Here is a 20,201-nt window from a genome sequence, read left to right on the forward strand (position 1 = left end):
AACATCAGATGCAAAAGACATTCGTCATTCAACACAGCACGTCCTCATGACCTAGGGAACTTACCCTGGTACATCACTTATTTGTCCCTTTCTTTTTCTACTTACTGAGACTTGGTCAAATACTTTATACAACGTTTGTTTTTTGTTGTTGTTTGTACAAGTTTAGGGGGTTTTGTTTGCTTGATTTTATTTTTGTAAGAAGCAAACAATAATCTTAAACTTGAAAAAATCCTCAACTACATTTTTCCTCCTTTTAGCTGGGGTTCATTTTCCTGGACATGACCATGCCCCAGCTAACCTCATACCAATACTGAAGGAAGAAATTACAAGAATGGCTTAAATGCATGAATTCTAATTTTTACATTGTTTTCAAACATACAAAGAAGCTATTAAATTGATTTTTATGAAAATGTGAAGTTGAGGGTAGGGAGTTGCAAAGGATCATGGAGAGAACATCAGAATGTGTGTTTAGGTTATTTGCTTCTGGTCCTGGCTCTAAATAGCAATGTGACTTTAAGGTAAGATATTTGGTCCCCCTGTTCCTCCATTTCCTCATCTCAAAAATGTGACTGGATTTGAACTTCTCTGGACCTAATATTCCTATTACTCTGAGACTATAAGAATCCAAAATGAACAACATGAGGCTATAAGAGGCCAAAAATCAAGAAAAATGGAATTAGGCAAGTGAACAGAATCATCAGGGGTAGCAACAGTGTAAAAGGGAACATAGCGATGACTGCTGATTTCCCTTACCTTCCCACAACTATGACTGCAAATTATAACCCATATTTTAAAATCTTTTAAATATGTATTTAGTCAGCTACAGATTATATTCTATGATAGGTCATTGTAAAGAGCAGACTATTTTTTTTTTCATTCTCAGAGGTACACAATTATCCACTAAGGATTAATAAACATTAAACTCTACTGAACTTTCATGCCAGTAATGACAGAGTAATTGATACAAGAACAACCCTCCCTCTCTAAACAACTATAACAATGGACAAAATGTGTGAAGCAATTGTTTTAAAAAACTGGGCAACAGGCAGTGTAGGACTGAAATCCTGTAAGGAGAGAACACTTGAAATGAACCCTACAATCACCATGGCTCTCAGCCCGTAGGCACTGATCAGATTCCAGCACGGGGGTGGAGCCCAAATGGAGCCTAACATGTCTCTAAGCTTAGGAGGTAGACGCTGGAGGTGGGGACTGCCGAGATAGATGAAACTTAGCAGAGTACTGGAGAGAAGGAGCTCCAGAAATCTATAAAGGGGTCCTGTTAAGTCTTTGGCTGAAAATGAACTTGCGTATGCAGAGGTAAGAGGTGTAACAGAGGACATGTATTGGGGAGCCATGAGTGGAACCGAGATTCTGGAGGTCACCCAAAGCAGAGAGATACAATTCTGACCAAACAGAGGGTGAAATATTCATCTGAACGTTCCAGTCATTCAAATGGAATCCAAGAAAGACAAATCTCAAAAGTCAGGCTACTCTAGACATGTCCTAACAAAGTTAACAATAAGCCTTGAAAGGATCTGTGCTTGTCCAAATAAAGGCCAACATTCTCTAAAACAGGCACTGTCAACAGAGGTGACATTATGCCCAGAGGCAAGAACCGGTTCTTGGGAGGATGAAGAATCTTAAATATTACAAAGATGCATGGCCCTCCAAAGGGCCACAGAACATGAACAGATGTACAGACACAGTATATTTATGGTATTAAAATTTCCTGGGGAAGAGAGGAGCAATTAGGAAAAAAAAGTCTAAAGAAGTTCCTTAGTGGAGTGCTAATGAAAAAAAGATTGAGATGCACTACTCCAAAGGAAACCAACAAATTCTAGGCTTTTAACAATTCAGCAGGCAATGAGAACTCTGTAGGATTTTGTGGAACAGTGTGACATGTTCAGATCAGTGTGCTAGAAAGATATTTCCAGAGTGGAGTGGAGGGTGGTTTAGATTGGGAGAAGAATGGAAGGAGGCAAGGCCACTACAATCATCCAGACTGAGAAACATGAAGGCTTCCTGTAGTGGAGATGAAAGCAGGAGCTATTTAAGTGACAGGATTGTTAACTCTCAGTGCAACTGGATGCACAAGGGGATGAAGAGGGAAAAATTAAAACATCACTCTGAAGTGACTAGCACTTGTCCAATTTAAGTGTTTGTGTTTAAAGGACTCTGGGGTAGCAGTGCCCAGTAAGTAGTAAGAAGTATGAATTTGGAGCTGTAGGGAGTTCTGAGTGAGAAATGCAGGAGAATTATAGCTGTGGTATTGAAGCCGCAGGAGCGGATGACACACAGGAGCAGGACAGTGGGGTGAGTGGAGAAGAAGTCTGAAGAAACCAGGCACCTGAGGGACAGGCAGAGGAGGAAGAAGAGGGGCCAAGAAAAGCAAGCAAGCAGACAACGAGGTTGAAGAAAAAAGCACTGAGCTGTCCTCTACCTTCCCCCCCGTTGGCACAGATGTTCCCCAAAGTCTCGATATTACAAGGGGAACAAGAGAACTTCTTCATTTGCAACAAACATTGCAATGGAAGGACCAATCGAAGATTGAAGAACCAATCTCTACTATTTGTTTCCTGGGAGTCAGTACTCTGAGGGGCGGTATATGACTATAAGAAATTATCAAATGTCTTTAAGAAGATATTCTTCATTCCATTAAAAGACAAAAGAATTAAATACAAAAAGACAATAAGAATCAAAAGAGAATTACATAAATATTTCCTACATTCTATTCAAATGCCTCACGTGATAAGGTAAGGTAAAGTGGACAAAGCTGTGAAACAGGAGGCAAAGGACCACTCACTGCTCAACGCCCTAACTGCTTCTCATCAAGCAGGCCAAGGTCTTCACCATGCTTGCAATGCCCTTAGAGAGCTTTCCTCTGCCCCCACTTCTGTAACCACAGGCACCCCTCTCCCCCACTTGAGCACAGAGAACACCCTAGCAAAACAGCCACACTGCCCTGCTGGTCACTATCTGTCCATTTACTCAGCTTCTTTATAGCATTTATCACTACCTGAAATTAAGATAGATGTATTCACTTGTTTCTTGTCTTCCCCATTAGAATATAAATTCCACGAGAGCAAGAACTTTCTCTCTCTTAGTCACGGCTCTTTTCCAGCATCTAGGACACTGCCTGATACACTACAGGGCTCAAGAAGGACTTGTTGAATAAAGTCCATAATCAAGCTGGACCTCTTGGTTCTATCACATGTAAAATGGGGATAGTAATCCACATCTGCTCTGTCTGCCCTTCCTACAGTGAAATGAATAATGTGTGTTAAAGCACTTTATAAACTGTGAATCCCATACAACAGAAGGTGGTCGTGGTGGTGGTGAAAGACGTTTCCTGACATAGCAGAAGAGAGCTGCGGCAGCAAACAGACAGATGAACACATGAATTTTTTAATGATAGCCTGGAGACTAAATGTTTAGCTCCTAGCTGCTGTTTCCATTTTTCTTTGTAATAGAAAATATATCTGAGAAATGCTTATCTAAATACATGATACCTAAAGGACTCTATTCTTCAGGAATGTAATTCTTAACAATGGGGTAGCTGACTGACAAGCCACAGAAGCAATTTAATTTCTGGAAAAAAAATTTTTTTTTAAGAAGAAAAGATTAAAACTAAGTTCAGTGTTATGGGCTGAACTATTTCCCCCCCAATTCATGCACTGAAGTTTTAATCCTTAACACTTCAGAATGTGATTGTATGTGGAGATGGGGTCTTTAAAGAGTTAAATGAATTAAAATAAAGTCATTAGGGTGAGCCTTAATCCAATATGACTGGTTTCTGTATAAGAAGAAGAAATTAGAACATAAACACATGCAGACTGTGTTTGTATGTGAAGATACAAGGAGAAGATAGATATAGGGAGAAGACGGCCATCTACAAGCTACAGAGAGAAGCCCCATAAGAAGCAAACCCTGCCAACACTTTGATCTCAGACTTCCAGCCTCCAGAACTTCAACAAGACAAATTTTTGTTGTTTAAGCTGCCCAGTCTGTGGTACTTTGTTATGGCGGCCCTAGCAGACTAATATGCTTAGTTGTTTTAGAAATCAAGAGAAAAATCTTTGGGAAAGCGTTTCATGAAGATGAGGTAAGAAAACTAAAATAATCCTTATAAATATTATATTTTACTTCATCATTTATATTAAAACATTAACTTTAATTAGAACTGTCTAAGTACAATTTTGAGTTGTCAAATTCTTAAATGAATCCAATTTTCTCACCATATCTCATATTCTTGCTGAGAGAACCTGCCTTTCACAAAGTGGTTAGAGAAGGTTTTATCTAGTACAGAGCACAGAAGCAAGGCAGTTACATTTCTTTTCTGAATTTAGGCCTATTGTGGATTCCAATTTTAATTTTTAATTAATAGGCGCACAACTTAAACGGCAATTGCATCAGAGTCACTGACATAGCCCATCTCAGCTTCTCAGGAAAATATCCATTATAATATAAAATAAACATGCAAAACTGTAAATCACCCTATTTCCAGACTCTAGGTGGAATTTCTACTAGATTCAGTACCATTGGCCTTAGAGTGGAAGGGTACACTGTAGTCTGGCAGATATAGCCTCCAAAAGTAAAACACCTAAGGAAGGAACAGAGACAGAATGATCCTTATAAATTCTTCACTTTCTTTATGAATTTGGACCCCAGGGTCAGAAATAATAGTTCATTTACATGCCAACACCTGACTCCTGTCACTCACAGGTAAAGCTCAGATCTTTCTCATCTACATTTTTTTTAAATTTAAATTTTTAATTGTGGCAAAATATACTTAATATAAAATTTACCACCTTAACCAATTTTAAGTGTGTAGTTCAGTAGGGTTAAATATATTCACACTGTTGAGCAACCAATCTCTACAACTTTTTATCTTGCAAAACTGAAACTCTATACCCATTAAACAGTAGCTGCCATTTGCCCCTCCCTCAGCCCTTGGCAACCACCCATCTACTTTCTACAAACACTACTTTAGGTACCTCAAATAAATGGAAACATAGTATTTGTCTTTTGTGACTGGCTTATTTCACTTAGCATAATGTTCTCAAGGTTCATCCATATCAAAACATATGTCAGAATTTCCTGCATTTTTAAGTCTGTATGATATTCCATTGTATGCACGCACCACATTGTTTATCCATTCATCTGTCGATGGACACTTGGGTTGCTTCCATTTTTTGGTACTGCGAACAATGCTGCTATGATCAAGGGTGTATACATATCTCTTCAAGATCCTGCCTTCAATTCTCTTGGGTATATACCCAGAAGTGGAATTGCTCACCTGTATCTTTTCTACTCCTATTACTTTCTAATTACTAACCATTTTAACATCAATATCTTTAAATTTATATTCTTAAATTTGCTCTAAGGTTGGGGGAGTTGAAACTCAGAGATAAAGGAAGAGAAAGCTAAATATTCTCATGAGACAATCAACACAAAGGATCCCTTACATAAATTATTAAATGAGGGCTTCCCTGGTGGCGCGGTGGTTGAGAGTCTGCCTGCCAATGCAGGGGACACGGGTTCGTGCCCCGGTCCGGGCGGATCCCACATGCCACGGAGCGGCTAGGCCCGTGAGCCATGGCCGCTGAGCCTGCGCGTCCGGAGCCTGTGCTCCACAACGGGAGAGGGCACAGCAGTGAGAGGCCCACGTACCGCAAAAAAAAAAAAAAAAAATTGAGTTCCTTTTGTCTTTGGGGGGGAAGGGGTATAATGTATCTTTTTAAGACTCTAATAATAAAGGCTATGAAGCCTATCCCAGAAAAAAATACACATAGAAACACATCTAAAAATACTGATATAATTTCAGGACATTCACGAGCCCCTGAAGTCCACCCATGAACACTGCAGTTTTAAGGCTGCAAACTCTGAAAAGGCCCAAAATTGGATTTCAAAAGTCTAATAAATGCTAAATACCAATAAATACTATCTAAACTCAAAAAACCACATGATTTGGATCTATTTTGCGAGTCAGGAATCCAACATACCTTCAAGTCCATCATTAGCCAGCTCTACAAGCATTTTTAGATCCCCAAGTCTTTGGCACAAGCTCCCAAACACGATGCACTTAATGCTGACCAAGGCGTGTGGGGGCAACAATAAAAACGACATGAAAACCAGTGTGAAGACCGGTAAGTGCAACAAAGGGTGCAATCTGACTCACAAAATCTGCCTCAAGTTTTCCCATTTCTTGCTTGTAGCTTCTCATCCTGTTGCTGTACATTCCTCGACTTTGGGGTGGTATCTCTCGGACTTCCAAATCCATCTGTTCCAACTGGAAGGGTGAGAGAAAAACATGACTTAAACCATATGCTTACTCTTCATGTGACTAGACATTTCCAGCTGAAAGGATTTAATTCCAATTCCTCAGTTTACAACTTGAGGAACCAGACCCAGGGAGCTAACTGCCTGTGGTCAATTGAACACTGGGACTATTTTTGTGCTCCATGTTTGTAAAGGTCAACAATAGGTACTGAGTGCTTGCCAAGGGACATATAGAGTGCCAAAGTGTTTACTTTGTCAAGAATTTTTAAAAACTATGTGCATTAAGCCAAACATCCTCAATGATAATGATCTGACTATCCGTGGAGTATCCTATCATTCCACCCAACCGGGTCTGGTCTTCTGACCCCAAACCACCAGAACTATGCCAAGATAAACCAAACCGTTATTTCTACAATTATTCTATGAAATGTCAGCCCAGTCTTAGTCATTTGGTGAAAATTCTCCTGGAAAGTCTTTTCTGATTAGGAAAATCCCATGGCAACCAATATGGGGATCTTGAACTCCAGCCTTACACTTTTTTTTTTCTTTTCTTTCCCTTTTTTTTTTTTTTTTTTGTGGTACGCGGGCCTCTCACTGTTGTGGCCTCTCCCATTGCAGAGCACAGGCTCGGACGCACAGGCTCAGCAACCATGGCTCACGGGCCTAGCTGCTCCGCGGCATGTGGGATCTTCCCGGATTGGGGCACGAACCCGTGACTCCTGCGTCGGCAGGCGGACTCTCAACCACTGTGCCACCAGGGAAGCCCCCAGCCTTATACTTTTTAACCATGTTGATATGGCGTTAAATGGATACAGTAATGTAAAATTACACAAAGCTCACTGAAATCAGAGCAGGGCACTTTATAACAACCTGTCGTGATATAACACTTTGCATACAACACATGAGCATTTAACGGGAGGCAATACAGAAATAGTATGATGGTTAAGAACACAGGCTTTCAAGTCAGACGCCTGCGTTCACAGTTCACATTGTAGGCTACACTGCTTACTAGTCATGCAACCTTGGACAAGCTTCTTAACTTCTCTGGGTCTTACTCTTTCCATTTCTAAAAACAGTACATCTTTTGTAGGGCAGTTATAAAGATTAAACAGGGTAATTACTATAATGTGCTTAAGACAGTGTCTTACTTGGTAAACACTAGATTAATGTGAATAATAGGAGTGATGATTACTGATGATGAAGAAGAAATACAGCAAGCATGATACAAGGTATCAGCTGTAGTTTATTTATACTTGGCATTAAAAAAATAAAAACCAACAACTACAAATTGGCTCAGGCCATGTCTAATAAACTCACATCCGAAAATCTTGTCAGATATTTTGCCTTTGAAAGCAAATAATCCTAATAAATTATTTCCATGAACACTATACACTTGGCACTAATAAAACTCTTACTTGTCCAGTGTTAGAGTCTGAGTAACAACAGTAGAACTCAGATAAACCAAAATACCATGTTTCAATTCACAGGCCTTAATTTTTATTAAAAAAAAAAAGATTGTTTTAATTACCCTTGATTTATGCAGTAACCATTTAAATTACTGACATGTCTCAACATAAATGTGAAGCACCAATAAATTAGTTGCTCAGCAAGGCAATTATTCAGAGCACTTCTCTGAAATCATCATTATGTACTTAGTTCTAAATAAGGTTGAGCAGGATCATCCAGACAAATAACTGCAAAAGTACATGCAAGAGAAAATCCGAGAGTTAACCACATTTTTGTTTCAGGCATTTTACAAGGACACTTAAAACTAACCAAAAGTAGGTAAGAAAGAAAAAAAGGAAACACACAACAAACACTTTAAATGAAACAGAAATAAGGCTAATATGCACTAGTTTCATGTTGTCACAACATTCATGTGACCAATGTCAAGTGGAAGACATGGTAATTATGAGACATGCAGTATCCAAGAGATTCATGCAAACTGTTCAGCAGAAACACAACTCATCCTAATAAGTAAAAGCATAATGAAGTTCTTCTCCCAGCATCCTCATCAAAAGGACAGTATATAACATAATGATCAGTATCCTTAATAAGGATGTCATCAGAATTAAGTAAATCAGCTGCCTGATCATTTGAAACAAATAGAAGCATATCTGAGACAGAACTCTTTATGTTAGTAACAAATGGAGATGACCATAAGCTCCATAGGGGTATAACTCGGTTTTTCTTGGTACAGTGAAACCTTGGTTATCAGGAAACCAGCTTTCTAACATCATCAAGTAAATCAACGTCTCCAAAAGAAGGCAAACCAATGAACCAAAACGCAGGTTTTGATGGCAAACAAAACAAAAACACCCGCTACTGAGAACTCAACAAGATAAGAAGTTAACTCAAGATCCAAAGAATCGATCAATTGTATTACTTATGGTAAGCGTGCCAACCTGAAGGAAGAAGCGTCCCGGTTGGCAGCTATGGTATATAAAAGGCCAGTCTTTTCACGTGAAGGCCAGGAAGCATGAGAAAAACAGCTGACTACAAAAAGGAGAGAAAGGAAACAGAAAAGTATTGGGGATAAAAAAATAAAAAAGAAAAAGAAAACTTTCAAAAGAGAGGCAAACATGAGAAGTTGAGGAGTTAGAACAAAGCTGCTCCTGCAGAGATAGTGAGATGAGAAGTAGATCTTACAGGGTGAGGAGAGCATAGGCGCTCCGACAGCCAGAAAAGAAGCAGAGACAGGAAAGATGGAGCAGCAGCTCTGCAACTCGCCTCCTTAGCATTCACAGACACGAAGGAAACGTCTGCAGTGTGACAGGAGGTTACAGCCGCCTATTCCTCAGACCCCGCAAAGCAGCAGCCCCCCGTGTATGGTCCTGTTAACAAATGTTACTCAGGCAAATAAGCCTGGTAAGTACTGCCCCTTAGAGTCCCTTCCTAGAGACTCGTCACACCTCGTAGCCTACTTTAGGGTCTAAGAAGGTTCTACAGAAAAACACTAACCAAAAAAAGACCCAGAATTGGAGAATTCTGTTTAAGCTACAGTTTCCCGAACTTGTTTGAACAGGCAACACCAGTTAACAGAAACACGCTTTGGGAAACTGCTGTAAGTTTATCAGTTAGAACACCAAGTAGTACCCTTCAGTATTTAGAAAAGCAACACGCTCATTTAGGACCACAATGCAGTAACAAGTTGAATCATACTTGCAATCCCTGGCTTTGAAACCAAAAATTAGGACACAATATATTTTAATACTTTTTGCTCCTTGATTTGAGAAGCTAGCTAGAGCTCTGGGTTTAGCATGTCTAAGTACAAATCCTTACGTCACCACTTACTGGGTGTGGCACTTCAGATAAGTTACTTAATCTTCCTAAGCCTCAGTTTCCCCATCTACAAAATGGGGGTAATGACACTCCTCTGTGGGTCTCTCACGCTTCTACATGTCTTGCTGGGCATGCCAAGAATGCAAGGTCCTGACCACTGATTCCCAGGCAGGGAACAATGTTGGGGTAAGAAACAATGTGTCCCTCGGGGCAAAGAGCAGGCTTACTTACAGGCTGCTATAAAGCAGTATGTTCCCCAGGCTCCATGTTCCTCTCCTAGAAGATAATCCACTGTATGTGTAGGCATTCTTCTAGGCAAACATGCATCAGCCCTGTGGGAATTGGGCCTCCAGGGACTAACGCAAGCCTGCTGCAACTTTGGCGGCTGCTTTTGCTGTGACTAATAAACGCCTTCGGTCTCTGACCTAGGAATCTCACATCTTCCATCAGCAACCATGAAACGCTGGCAAGCTCACTTATTGGTGAGCAAGTAGGGGAAAATCTCGATCCTTAACAATTTTTGACAAATAGTATCTATCTCACAGGCTTTTGGTGAAAACTAAATATTAAAAAGCAAGTAATACGCTTAACCCAGTGTCTAGTACCCCGGATGCCTTTAACAAGCGTTAGCTATTTATAACCATTATGAAAAGTATTACGAAGGAATAAAACTTTGAGGTGGACATTTAACGAATCACTTTTACTAAGAAGAATAAAATCCCAAGAAGTGACTAAATTCTCTTCCATCTAAAAACTGATGAATTCTGAATCATGAACTGCTAACCAGTAATGTTTCACATTTCTACAATGAATAAAAGAGACTTAGAGGAAGACATCAGATTAACAGGCTCTGGCTGTGTCTTAAATATGTTACCGAGTCTACACATACCAGTTCTTTTGCTTCTTCGAGCTGTTTCTCCACATTCGCAACCACCTGCTTCTTCTCATCTGAAACAAATAATAACATCAAGGAATTGCTAAGGATACAGATAAATTTAATATTTAAAAACTTCTATTTTTATGTACCTTTCTTCCTTTCTGGTCAGAGTAGAGAATTACCATTATCAGTCAAATGGCCACATCATTCTTTAGTGGGTTAGGAACTATGATAAGCCTCTGATTCTAGGCTATCTGGAAATACATAATCCTATGGAGCACTGAATGAAGAGATGCCATGACATTTTTAAGAGAAACCAAAAATTATTTTGGTCTTTAGAAGAGATTGTGCCAACAACAGCAGATTTAGTGGTGGCATAAGGAACCTGTAAAGTCATGACTTTAATAAATTGGGAATAGTGGATTTATGAACACAATTTAAAAGTCACATATAACAACAATTCCTAAAACTGGACAAGTTCTTACAATCCTTTAAAAAAATTATGCTTTCATTAAGAGTTGAGTGTAATGGAAGAAATATTTGAAGTCAAAACTACTGATTCTATCCCCAAAGCCATTACCTACTCATGGTTATGGGATCCTGTGTAAGAAAGAGTTTTTACTGAGACTCAGTCTAAACTGTCTAAAATGGAAATTTAAAGCATCTACTGGATTCTTTTTAGCTCAAATAAGCTGATGCAAGAGAAATTACTTTTAATTTGTGAAGTGCTAAGTGTCTGTATGTGATTTTTTTCAAACTCAACCACAATCAAGTTATAACTAAACTATAATTCCTCATTCTGGGAGAAACATGCTCCAGCAGATACTTTCAGAAAAATTTTCCCTACCCCCATTCCAAATCAATCAGCCCATTTATTTAGAGATGGCACCTGAGTTTTGTGCTAACCTAATTTATTAACCATTTATATTTTTGTCTACCTAACACCCTTCTCTTCTCAGGCAATAAGCCTCGCTCTTTTGAGGCTCTCCTCTTCACCAAGTAGGTCAATGGGAGATACTATGTTCTTCTATGACCCTGCCTCTCTGGTCACAGTGACTTGCCAAAGGATGGGCTTCTCTTTCCAGCTGGACTAATACTCATAGCTCAATCCCTCTGGCTACATTGGTCTGGGGGGTGAGGGTGGGATGCGTATAAGATCCAATCAGACTAATCAAAGTCCTGTAGTAACAGGAAAGTCTTTTCCTCTCTCTTGGTAGAGTTATGAGAATGTGAGTCTAGAAGCTGTTGGCTTCCATTGCTCTAGCTACAAGGAGCAAGGCAATTTCCAGTGGTTGAGAATGAAAGCCTACATTTACAAAGAATCAAAGCTGATAGACAGATAGATAGATAAAGATTATATAGATTTTGTTAGTTAGTTTCTTGTTCCAGATAACTCTGGAACAGATTTTACTTGACTTTATCATGGTTTGGTTTTTTGAAACAACACATTTCTTTTTCTTTATTTAAGTTGGCTTTCTGTGACTTGAAACCTAATGACTAATACAACAGACTAGAAAAGTCAGGAAGCTTGAACGGGTACAATACCTAGCAGCTGTCTAACTTTTCAGAAGGATAGTTAATACCAAGTGGGGAATCTTTAATAGAGGTTATTATTTTACTAGAATAATAACTAGGTTCTGATAACCTCAACTCCTTCCCTTTGTTCAACACCCCCCCCCAAACTAGGGGGTAGCTATCACAGAAAGTATCTTGTGTGTACTCTAAGAACTTCTCCCTAAGAAAAGTGTACATTTAGAATTAAAATTCAGCTTGATTTTCCCTCTTTGAGAAAGTTAAGCCTACACATGGCCAGATTAAAAATTTAGTATACGACCCCAAATTTATATGCTTCTGGTCAATGCATCTAACATCTCCGAAAATTATAGCAGAACCACACTGTATTTTTGCAATAGTGCAGAATATGAAACAAGACAAGCCTATCCTGGACCAAACCTGTGTCTCTAACCCTGATGTACTTCCAGGACTCCAGATCTTCAATCCCTATGCTTCTGTCATCTCCATTGTGAATACCTGGCAAACTGCTATTCAAAACTCTCTTCAGAAATCACTACCTCTTTGAAGCTTTTCTAACCCAACAGAAGAATTAACTACTCACTCTTGCAGAAAACCCCTAGAACCCTTACCTAATCCTCATGATTTGTCTCTCACACTTACAGGTCTGATTTATCTTCTACCCTGGAGGCCCTGGGAAGACAGGAACCATGTCTTAGTCCTAAAATTTGGCACTGAGCCTGACACATAATCAGTTCTCGAAAACTGATGGTAAATTGAATAAATAGTGTAGTCAGTGCAAGACTTTACAAAAGAAGCTATGCTACCAACCACCCCGGTTTCCCTTTTTCCCTACATGACCCCTTCCCCCACTTAATCTTTCTAAAATGTGGCTCTGATTGGATCACTTGAGCCTAACAGTCAAGGCCCTCCACATTCCAGACCCAAGCGACCTTTCCAACTTTATTTCCAACTACTAGCTCTCTCATATGTGCTCTGCATACTAACCAGACAGACTATCCTTTACTACCCAAGCACATCTACCCCCCTACCCCCCACTCTAAGCCGTTGTTCAAGCTACCATTTAGGTTCTTTGGAATATAATAGAACTGATTCTGGCTAACCTAAGCCAAAAAGGGAATTTATTAGAATAATTCAGGGTGGCTCACAGAATCAATGGACAAGATGAGTTCCCAAGCTCAGGGAAGACAGTACCCAGGGTGGCTCAGGAAACCAAGGGAGCAGGAACTCATTGACAGTCTCTGAAGAAGGAGAGTTAAAATTCCAATTCCTGGCAAAAATTCACTGAATGTCCTCGCTTGGGTAAAGTGTTCACCTCTTGACCTGGACAGGGCATGGCAGCCTGTCAGTTCCACCAAGACTGGGTTTAGGGAGTTCCTCAACGGAAAATTGAGGAGCTGCTCTCATAAGATAGAATGGGGGATTCTGGGCCTTCCGAAACAACAGAAACCCACTGCTTGCAACTCTTATACTCTTTCCCTGTTTTTGTCAGCTAAATCCTACCATCCTTCCAGGTGACCTCCTGGAACATGATTGTATCTCCTCTGAATTCCTAGACCTCTGTCCTCTGCCCTAGCGTCGCTGATGATCATTAGAAATTGGTCCCTGTAGTTTTCCATTCAGCCTCATTTCCAGCTCCTTGAAGGCAGGGACCACTCTTGACACATGTTTGTCATAATTTTGTGTTTAGCATAGAGAGCTGTACACAGTAGGTGCTCACTAAGTGTTTACTCAATGAGTCAATCAGCCTTAGCATTCAGCAACACATGTGTTATTCACAGAGAAACAGAAAAAGAAAAATTGTATCAGTGAGGACTGGGGCAAATCTTCCCACTTAGAATGGCAAGTTTCCCTTTATGAATAAAATAATATTAAAACAAAGCCATTCTAGAATGATCCTTGTGATAAAGGACTAGAGTTGGAGATATCAATATGAATTCACGTTTAGCTTACTATAAATATAGATGGTTTCATATATAAAATTTTATCAGTATGTATATATACATGAGTTAGTATACACACGTTTTCACTTGCTCTGTGAGCTGAAAGGGCCCAGAACCAATAATACTTCAGTACCAATAAGCACACCTAGTGTCCAGATCTTGGTTTCTAACACCATTTTTCATTAAAAGGAAGTAGGATTCCGTGGAGAAATGGCTGGTGATTCTAGGACTGGTGTAGGAAAAATACAAGATGATCCTGGAGTACCTTATAATATCAGAAAGTATAAAGGTGTTAATAAAAAGGGGGAAAAAGCCCTACAATAGATGCGAGTATAGCAAAAGGACACAAAAGCCAGCTGGAAGGGCTTCCAATGGTCAAAGCTGGCATAATCTGTGCAACAAAATAAAGTGGTATTAGAATATAACATGAAGTATTTAATAAATGAATCCATGGATATAAATGACTGAATTAATAAGTGGAGGAGAATAGACAAATCTTTCCTGTATAGAAGAATTCCAAATAATTTACCTAAATACTCAGCCTTCAAGGAGGTGGAGCATGATCCCTACTCCTTAAGTGTGGCTGTGCCTATGATCTCCTTCCAAACAGTACGGAAAGGAGGAAAAGAGTAACTTTATAGTGGAGAGACCTGACAAAAAATACCTCAGCCAGGTGATCAAAGTTAACATCAGGAGTGATAAGTTACCTTACAGTGTATACTCGTGATGTGATGTGATGTCATGATGTGATGAAAATGGTGCTTAACCTCTGTGGTCTTCCTCTCAAAAACCTATAACCCGAGCCTGATGATGAGAAAAACATCAGGAAAATTCCAACTGAGGAACATTCTATAAAATATCTGATCAGGGCTTCCCTGGTGGCGCAGTGGTTGAGAATCCGCCTGCTGATGCAGGGGACACGGGTTCGTGCCCCGGTCCGGGAAGATCCCACATGCTGCGGAGCGGCTGGGCCCGTGAGCCATGGCCGCTGAGCCTGCGCGTCCGGAGCCTGTGCTCCGCAACGGGAGAGGCCACAGCAGTGAGAGGCCTGTGTACCGCAAAAGAAAAAAAATAATAATAATAAGGAAAGGGCTGTGAAACCGTCACAACTAAGAGGAACCTGAGGAGCCATGACTACTAAATGTTTTGTAGTACCCTGAACTGGATCCTAGAATAGTAAAAAGACATTAGGTAAAAAACTAAGGAAATCTGAATAAAGTATGGACTTCAGTTAATAATAAGTATCAATATGGGTTCACTGGCTGCAACAAATGTATCATATTAACGTAAGATGTTAACAATAGAGGAAACTGGGCATGGAGTATATAGGGATTCTCTGTATTATCTTTCTGTAAATCTAAACCTGTTCTAAAATTAAAAGTTTGTTGTTTTTTCTTTTAATCAATGAAGCTATTACTTAGGTTAACCAAATTGTTTAAGGGAGAGAGGATCCTCTGGCATTAGAGTGTGGGTATGTGTGTGTATGTGTATATGCCTAACTCAAGTCCTACCCACTCTACTTCAACTCACTCTGTACCTGAGTTCCTGAATTAGGTCTGGAACCATCTCTTCAACTCTAATTTTATAGAACAACAGAATTGTAATGCATGCGAGTCACATAATGTAATCTTAAATTTTCTAGTAGCCACATTTCAAAAAGTAAAAAGGAACAAGAGAAATTCATTTTAATTTATACATTTTTAAAGTTTTAATAATATTTAACTCAATATATCCAAAACACTATCATTTCACTATGTGGCAACAGCCACATTTCAAGCGCTCAGTAGCTACACATCAACATTACAGCTCCAGAGCCACATACGTTTTAAGCAAACCATAGTATTCATAAATAAAAGCAGATTTTTCTGAATCCTCTGACTACAACCACTTTGCAAAGGCAAGAGAGAATCATGGAACAATGCTACGGCTTCTTCCATACATGGCCATGTCTAGATGGTGTCCAAAAGCCCCCAGGGCTTGGCATAGCCAATCAGTTAGACTGAAGCATTTCCTTCCAGAAAGGACACCTGTCTTGCCCCACCACTTCCACTTCTCTCCCTGACTCTCTTTGATATCCTGAGTTCAAAGCCCCATTCCAAGTCCACATCCCACAGTCCCTAACCACTCATCTCCCCTCAAATGTAGGTGTTCATCAAGAGAGATTCACCCAACTCTAGTCTAGCACAGAAAGGAAGCAAAATTGAGGTCCAAGGTTCCTTTAAGAGTTCAACTAACATCACAAAGTCTGAGAAGCTGGGGTCCTGACTAACCCTACAGCTGCTGTCTTCACCAGCAGCAGTATCATTAGTGGCTAATTTATCATGTACTTTCTCTGGGAAGGAAAAAAAAAGTGTGCTAGGGTGTTACATGCTTTGTTTCATTTAATTTTTACAACACTGTAAGGTTGAAACTATTATCCCCTACCCTCGATTTTCCAGGTAGAGGAGACAGGCTTAGAGAGGCTAGGCAACTTGCTCAAGACTGCACATCTAGTAAGCAGCAGAGCTGGGCTCCTAAACAGATCTGATGCCGTGTGTGAACTGTAATCAATTTGCCATAATGCCTTTCTTGGTATTTCTGACTATATCTACAAAATGATAGGCTTCACAACAGACCATTTATCTCTCTGTTCATGGTGAGGTAAGCAACTAATTGCAAAGGAACATTTTGTTTAAGATCCTTCAGGAAGCCTGCCTGAGTAACAGAACCTCTGCCTCTATGAAGTATCCCCCCACTTAGGATTCATCATCAGAGGAAAAGAAGTGTCACAATTAGTATTAGCAATGGTTTCCACTCATCCATTGTCCTGAGTTTACCACAGAATACTAATCATTAAAATCAAAGTTTGAATACAGTGCCATAAGAATATTACTTAAGAAGGGACTGATCTATCTCATCAGTCCAATTACTAAAACTACGTAAAATTCAAACACTTCAGTCTAACAGGAAAGGTTTTTTTTTATTGTTTAAAATGTATCACAGAATAATCGAATTTCTTTTCTAAAGTAAAGTTTTAAAATTTCAATCTTTTCTATTCTTTTTGGAACTAACACTTTAATACACTGTACATGCACAGCAGAGGTAGCACAATGTACGGTGCACACACTTAGTTGCAATCAATCCTACCCACTCTATTTCCATTTCAGAAAGGTAATATTTGGGGGAACAAACTGCTTTGGCTGAGAATTTTGCTCCAATTTTTAACCTTCTTAACTCAGGTAAATTCTGGGTCAACCACCAAAGATGCCAGGAAGAGATTATAATTACTTTTATTCATACTGGTTTTTGCCATGGTTGTACATATTAATTTGTTAGTCCACAGATATACATCTGAAATTCATAACTACACAGATATATTTTTCATCTTTCTCTATTTATCAACTAGAAACATTATAAAATGAGCAAGTACAAGTAATTATTAAGAGGGAAGCCACAGCATTTTCAAGAATTACTAGCATTTAATTATTCAAGTCAGTACGCATTTTTCCAGTGCCAGTTATACAGTCTCCTCTCAATTCTCATGTACTGCTGTGTTTGGGCATTACATTATACTGTATCTACAGAGAGTCAAGACCTTTACTTTTAAGGTACTTAATTCAAAGGTTTCCTTCTATGTGGTAAGAATGGTTACATTAAAATATAAAGATAAGAAAAAAAATCGATTGTAACAAATCTGTTTTCTTGGAATTGGCTTTGCACCCAGGAATGACTTTGTTACTTTATAGAATAGCTTCCCAGTACAAAACCTATTAGCCCAAAGAAAAAAAATGTTTCCTCAGCTAAAACTATCACAATTAAAAATGAGCAAAAATCCCACGGAAAGCACAAATCCTGATATTCTGAGGCTCTGGGACTGAAGTCAAAGGAAGTAGTCTCCAACAACAGTGACAACAAAAATCAAGATGCTCTTGGGCACTGGGGGAAAGCAGAACTGAAGAGATGAGGCGAGGTGATGTATCATGAAGTGACGAAGCCATCAGCCAATTTGCCACAAAAATCTCCAAGGCAGCAGAGCTTGGTGGTATATGCTACCTTGGTTCTCTCCCCTTGTTCCCTCACTTGGACTCATACACCTCTTTAAGACACCATCCTCCACCTTCTCCAGAACTAACTGGGACTTCAGGAGAAGAGTGGGGTGTAAATTCAGAGATCCTGGCTTGAAGCAAATGTCCCTATTAATAGAAAATAGGTGGGGGTAAGAAAAACAAAGAAGTGACTTCCCTGGTGGTGCAGTGGTTAAGAATCTGCCTGCCAATGCAGGGGACATGGGTTCAATCCCTGGTCCGGGAAGATCCCACATGCTGCGGAGCAACTAAGCCCGTGCGCCACAGCTACTGAACTCACGTGCCACAACTACTGAAGCTCACGCGCCTAGAGCCAGTGCTCCGCAATGAGAAGCCAGCGTACCGCAATGAAGAGCAGCCCCCGCTCACCGCAACTAGAAAAAGCCCGCGTGCAGCAACGAAGACCCAACAGAGCCATAACTAACTAACTAACTAACTAAATTTATATATTTAAAAAAGAAAAACAAAGAAAGGAAGAAAATTATTTACAAACACAAAAGTTTGGGAGGAGACAGGGAAAGGGAAAGAGGAATGACAACTTAGGTCCAAGAGAAACTACTGCTGGCATCAAGGATTGACTAACAAGGTGGAGCAAGAAAGTTGCCCACCAGTTCACAGATCAATGAGCACTCGTTTTCCTACACTTTCCACCATAGAGCGAAGGTAGATAGTTCAATTTCCCTAACAAAACTGAGCAAAAAAGCCACAATCTTTTCTGCAACTACTCAAATTAAATCATGTATTGAGAGAAAAATAAATCCTAAAACAATGTCCTACAGACAAAAATCACAAGACATCATATTTATATATCTGTTCATTCACTGAAAACATTTTCCTGAGCCCGTTCTAAGTAAATGCCAAAGAAATTAAAGATAGCTCCCACCTTCACAGAACTGACAGTCCAGTATCGAAAATGAGTTGTGCTAAAACACAAAAACAAACAAAACCAAAACTTTTCTGGATGAAAATTGTGGAATTTTAAAAGTGAGAAAAATTATCCCATACCCAGTTTTACACAACACTGGGCTATGGATCTCCAGGAAGGATGAAAAATAATAAATGGGGATGGGGGTATGAAAGATACTAATGATTATAACAGCTAACACCAAGAAAGGGCTTTACATATGTTAAGTCATTTAATCTTCACAAAAACCCTATGAGAGACGCACAATTCTCTCCATTTTACCAAGAAGAAAAGTTGAGAGAGGTTAAGAAACTTGCCTAAATACAACAACTTCTAAGTGGCTTCTAAGTGGCCGGGCAGGGATTTGAATCCGGGTACTATGGCTCTTAACACTGCTTTGCTGCCTATAATAATAACATCATTACTAACAAAACAACGTTACTGTATGATGCAGACCCATGATCTGGGTACATTCACTGATTCTCTTTGGATATTCTCACATCTCATATTTCACAAACAAACAAAACCCAGCCAAAACTAAACGCAGAGAAACGTTCCCAAGGTTATACGAGTCACAAGGCAGCGGAGTCCAGATTAGAGCCCAGATGGCTCAGAATCCAAAGGCTCTTTACACTGCACCCCACAACCCAGCTTGGATTCTCCCCTTACCCTCAACCAACCTCAGGCATCCCTCTGGGAGGCCCCAACACCAACCCCCTCCAGGCTCGCGCCTCAGAGACACATTTATCCAGGTGTCGTTCCATCGCCCACTGCCCAAGCCTCCCGGCTCTCCGGGCCACCCCAGCCCGGCCTGGGCAGGGCTCTCACCAGGCGGGAGTCGGGGGACCCTTGCAATCTTATTGGTGATCTCTGCAGTGAGCACCGCGAAGTCCTGCTCGTAGCCTTCGAAGTCGGACGACATGGAGGCTCCGGAGTGGCCGGACCTGGCTGGAGCCTAGGTCAGGGCTGGGGCTACGCGGGGCAGGAAAAGACGGTGTAGGGACGCGAGAAGCTCCCTCAAGAGCGGAGCGGAGAAGCCGGGGCAGCTCCCTGCCAGGCCGCTTCCTGGTTGTTCTTCGCGATCTTGGTCCTCCGGAAGTTGGGCTGGGTGCGCTTTTTATTTTCCGTTCGGGCTTCAAGATTAAGAAATTCGCTAAGGAAAAGCCCTTCAGTTAGTGCCCCCAAAAGCTTAAAAAATATACAGGTTCTCGGGAATCACCGAAAGCATTTTTTGCCCCTCCACGTTTTGGAAAGCGGCTCCGGCTCCCCAAGCTACAAGTCAGAGGGGCTTGTTTCCAGGGGGAAGCTTGATGCGCCGA

General features: G+C 40.3%; 1 protein-coding gene across 12 annotated transcripts in view; it reads right to left on the reverse strand.

Annotated features, from left to right (window-relative positions):
- Positions 1–20,162, reverse strand: part of VTI1A (vesicle transport through interaction with t-SNAREs 1A) — a 561,291-nt gene extending 541,129 nt beyond the window's left edge. For 11 of the 12 annotated variants that reach the window (XM_067024671.1, XM_059051703.2, XM_067024674.1 and 8 more), the window contains exons 1-3: positions 19,711–19,968; positions 10,451–10,509; positions 6,179–6,289 (exon numbers count right to left, since the gene is read on the reverse strand). In XM_067024671.1, the coding sequence (XP_066880772.1) occupies positions 6,179–6,289; positions 10,451–10,509; positions 19,711–19,804 (264 nt within the window). In that variant the 5' untranslated portion in view covers positions 19,805–19,968. Of the gene's footprint in view, positions 1–6,178; positions 6,290–10,450; positions 10,510–19,710 lie in introns of all 12 variants that reach the window. The other variant, XM_067024672.1, reaches the window with a different exon arrangement.
- Positions 20,163–20,201: the final 39 nt, after the last annotated feature.

The sequence above is a fragment of the Kogia breviceps genome, chromosome 2 (genome assembly GCF_026419965.1).
Source record: "Kogia breviceps isolate mKogBre1 chromosome 2, mKogBre1 haplotype 1, whole genome shotgun sequence".
Taxonomy (NCBI): domain Eukaryota; kingdom Metazoa; phylum Chordata; class Mammalia; order Artiodactyla; family Physeteridae; genus Kogia; species Kogia breviceps.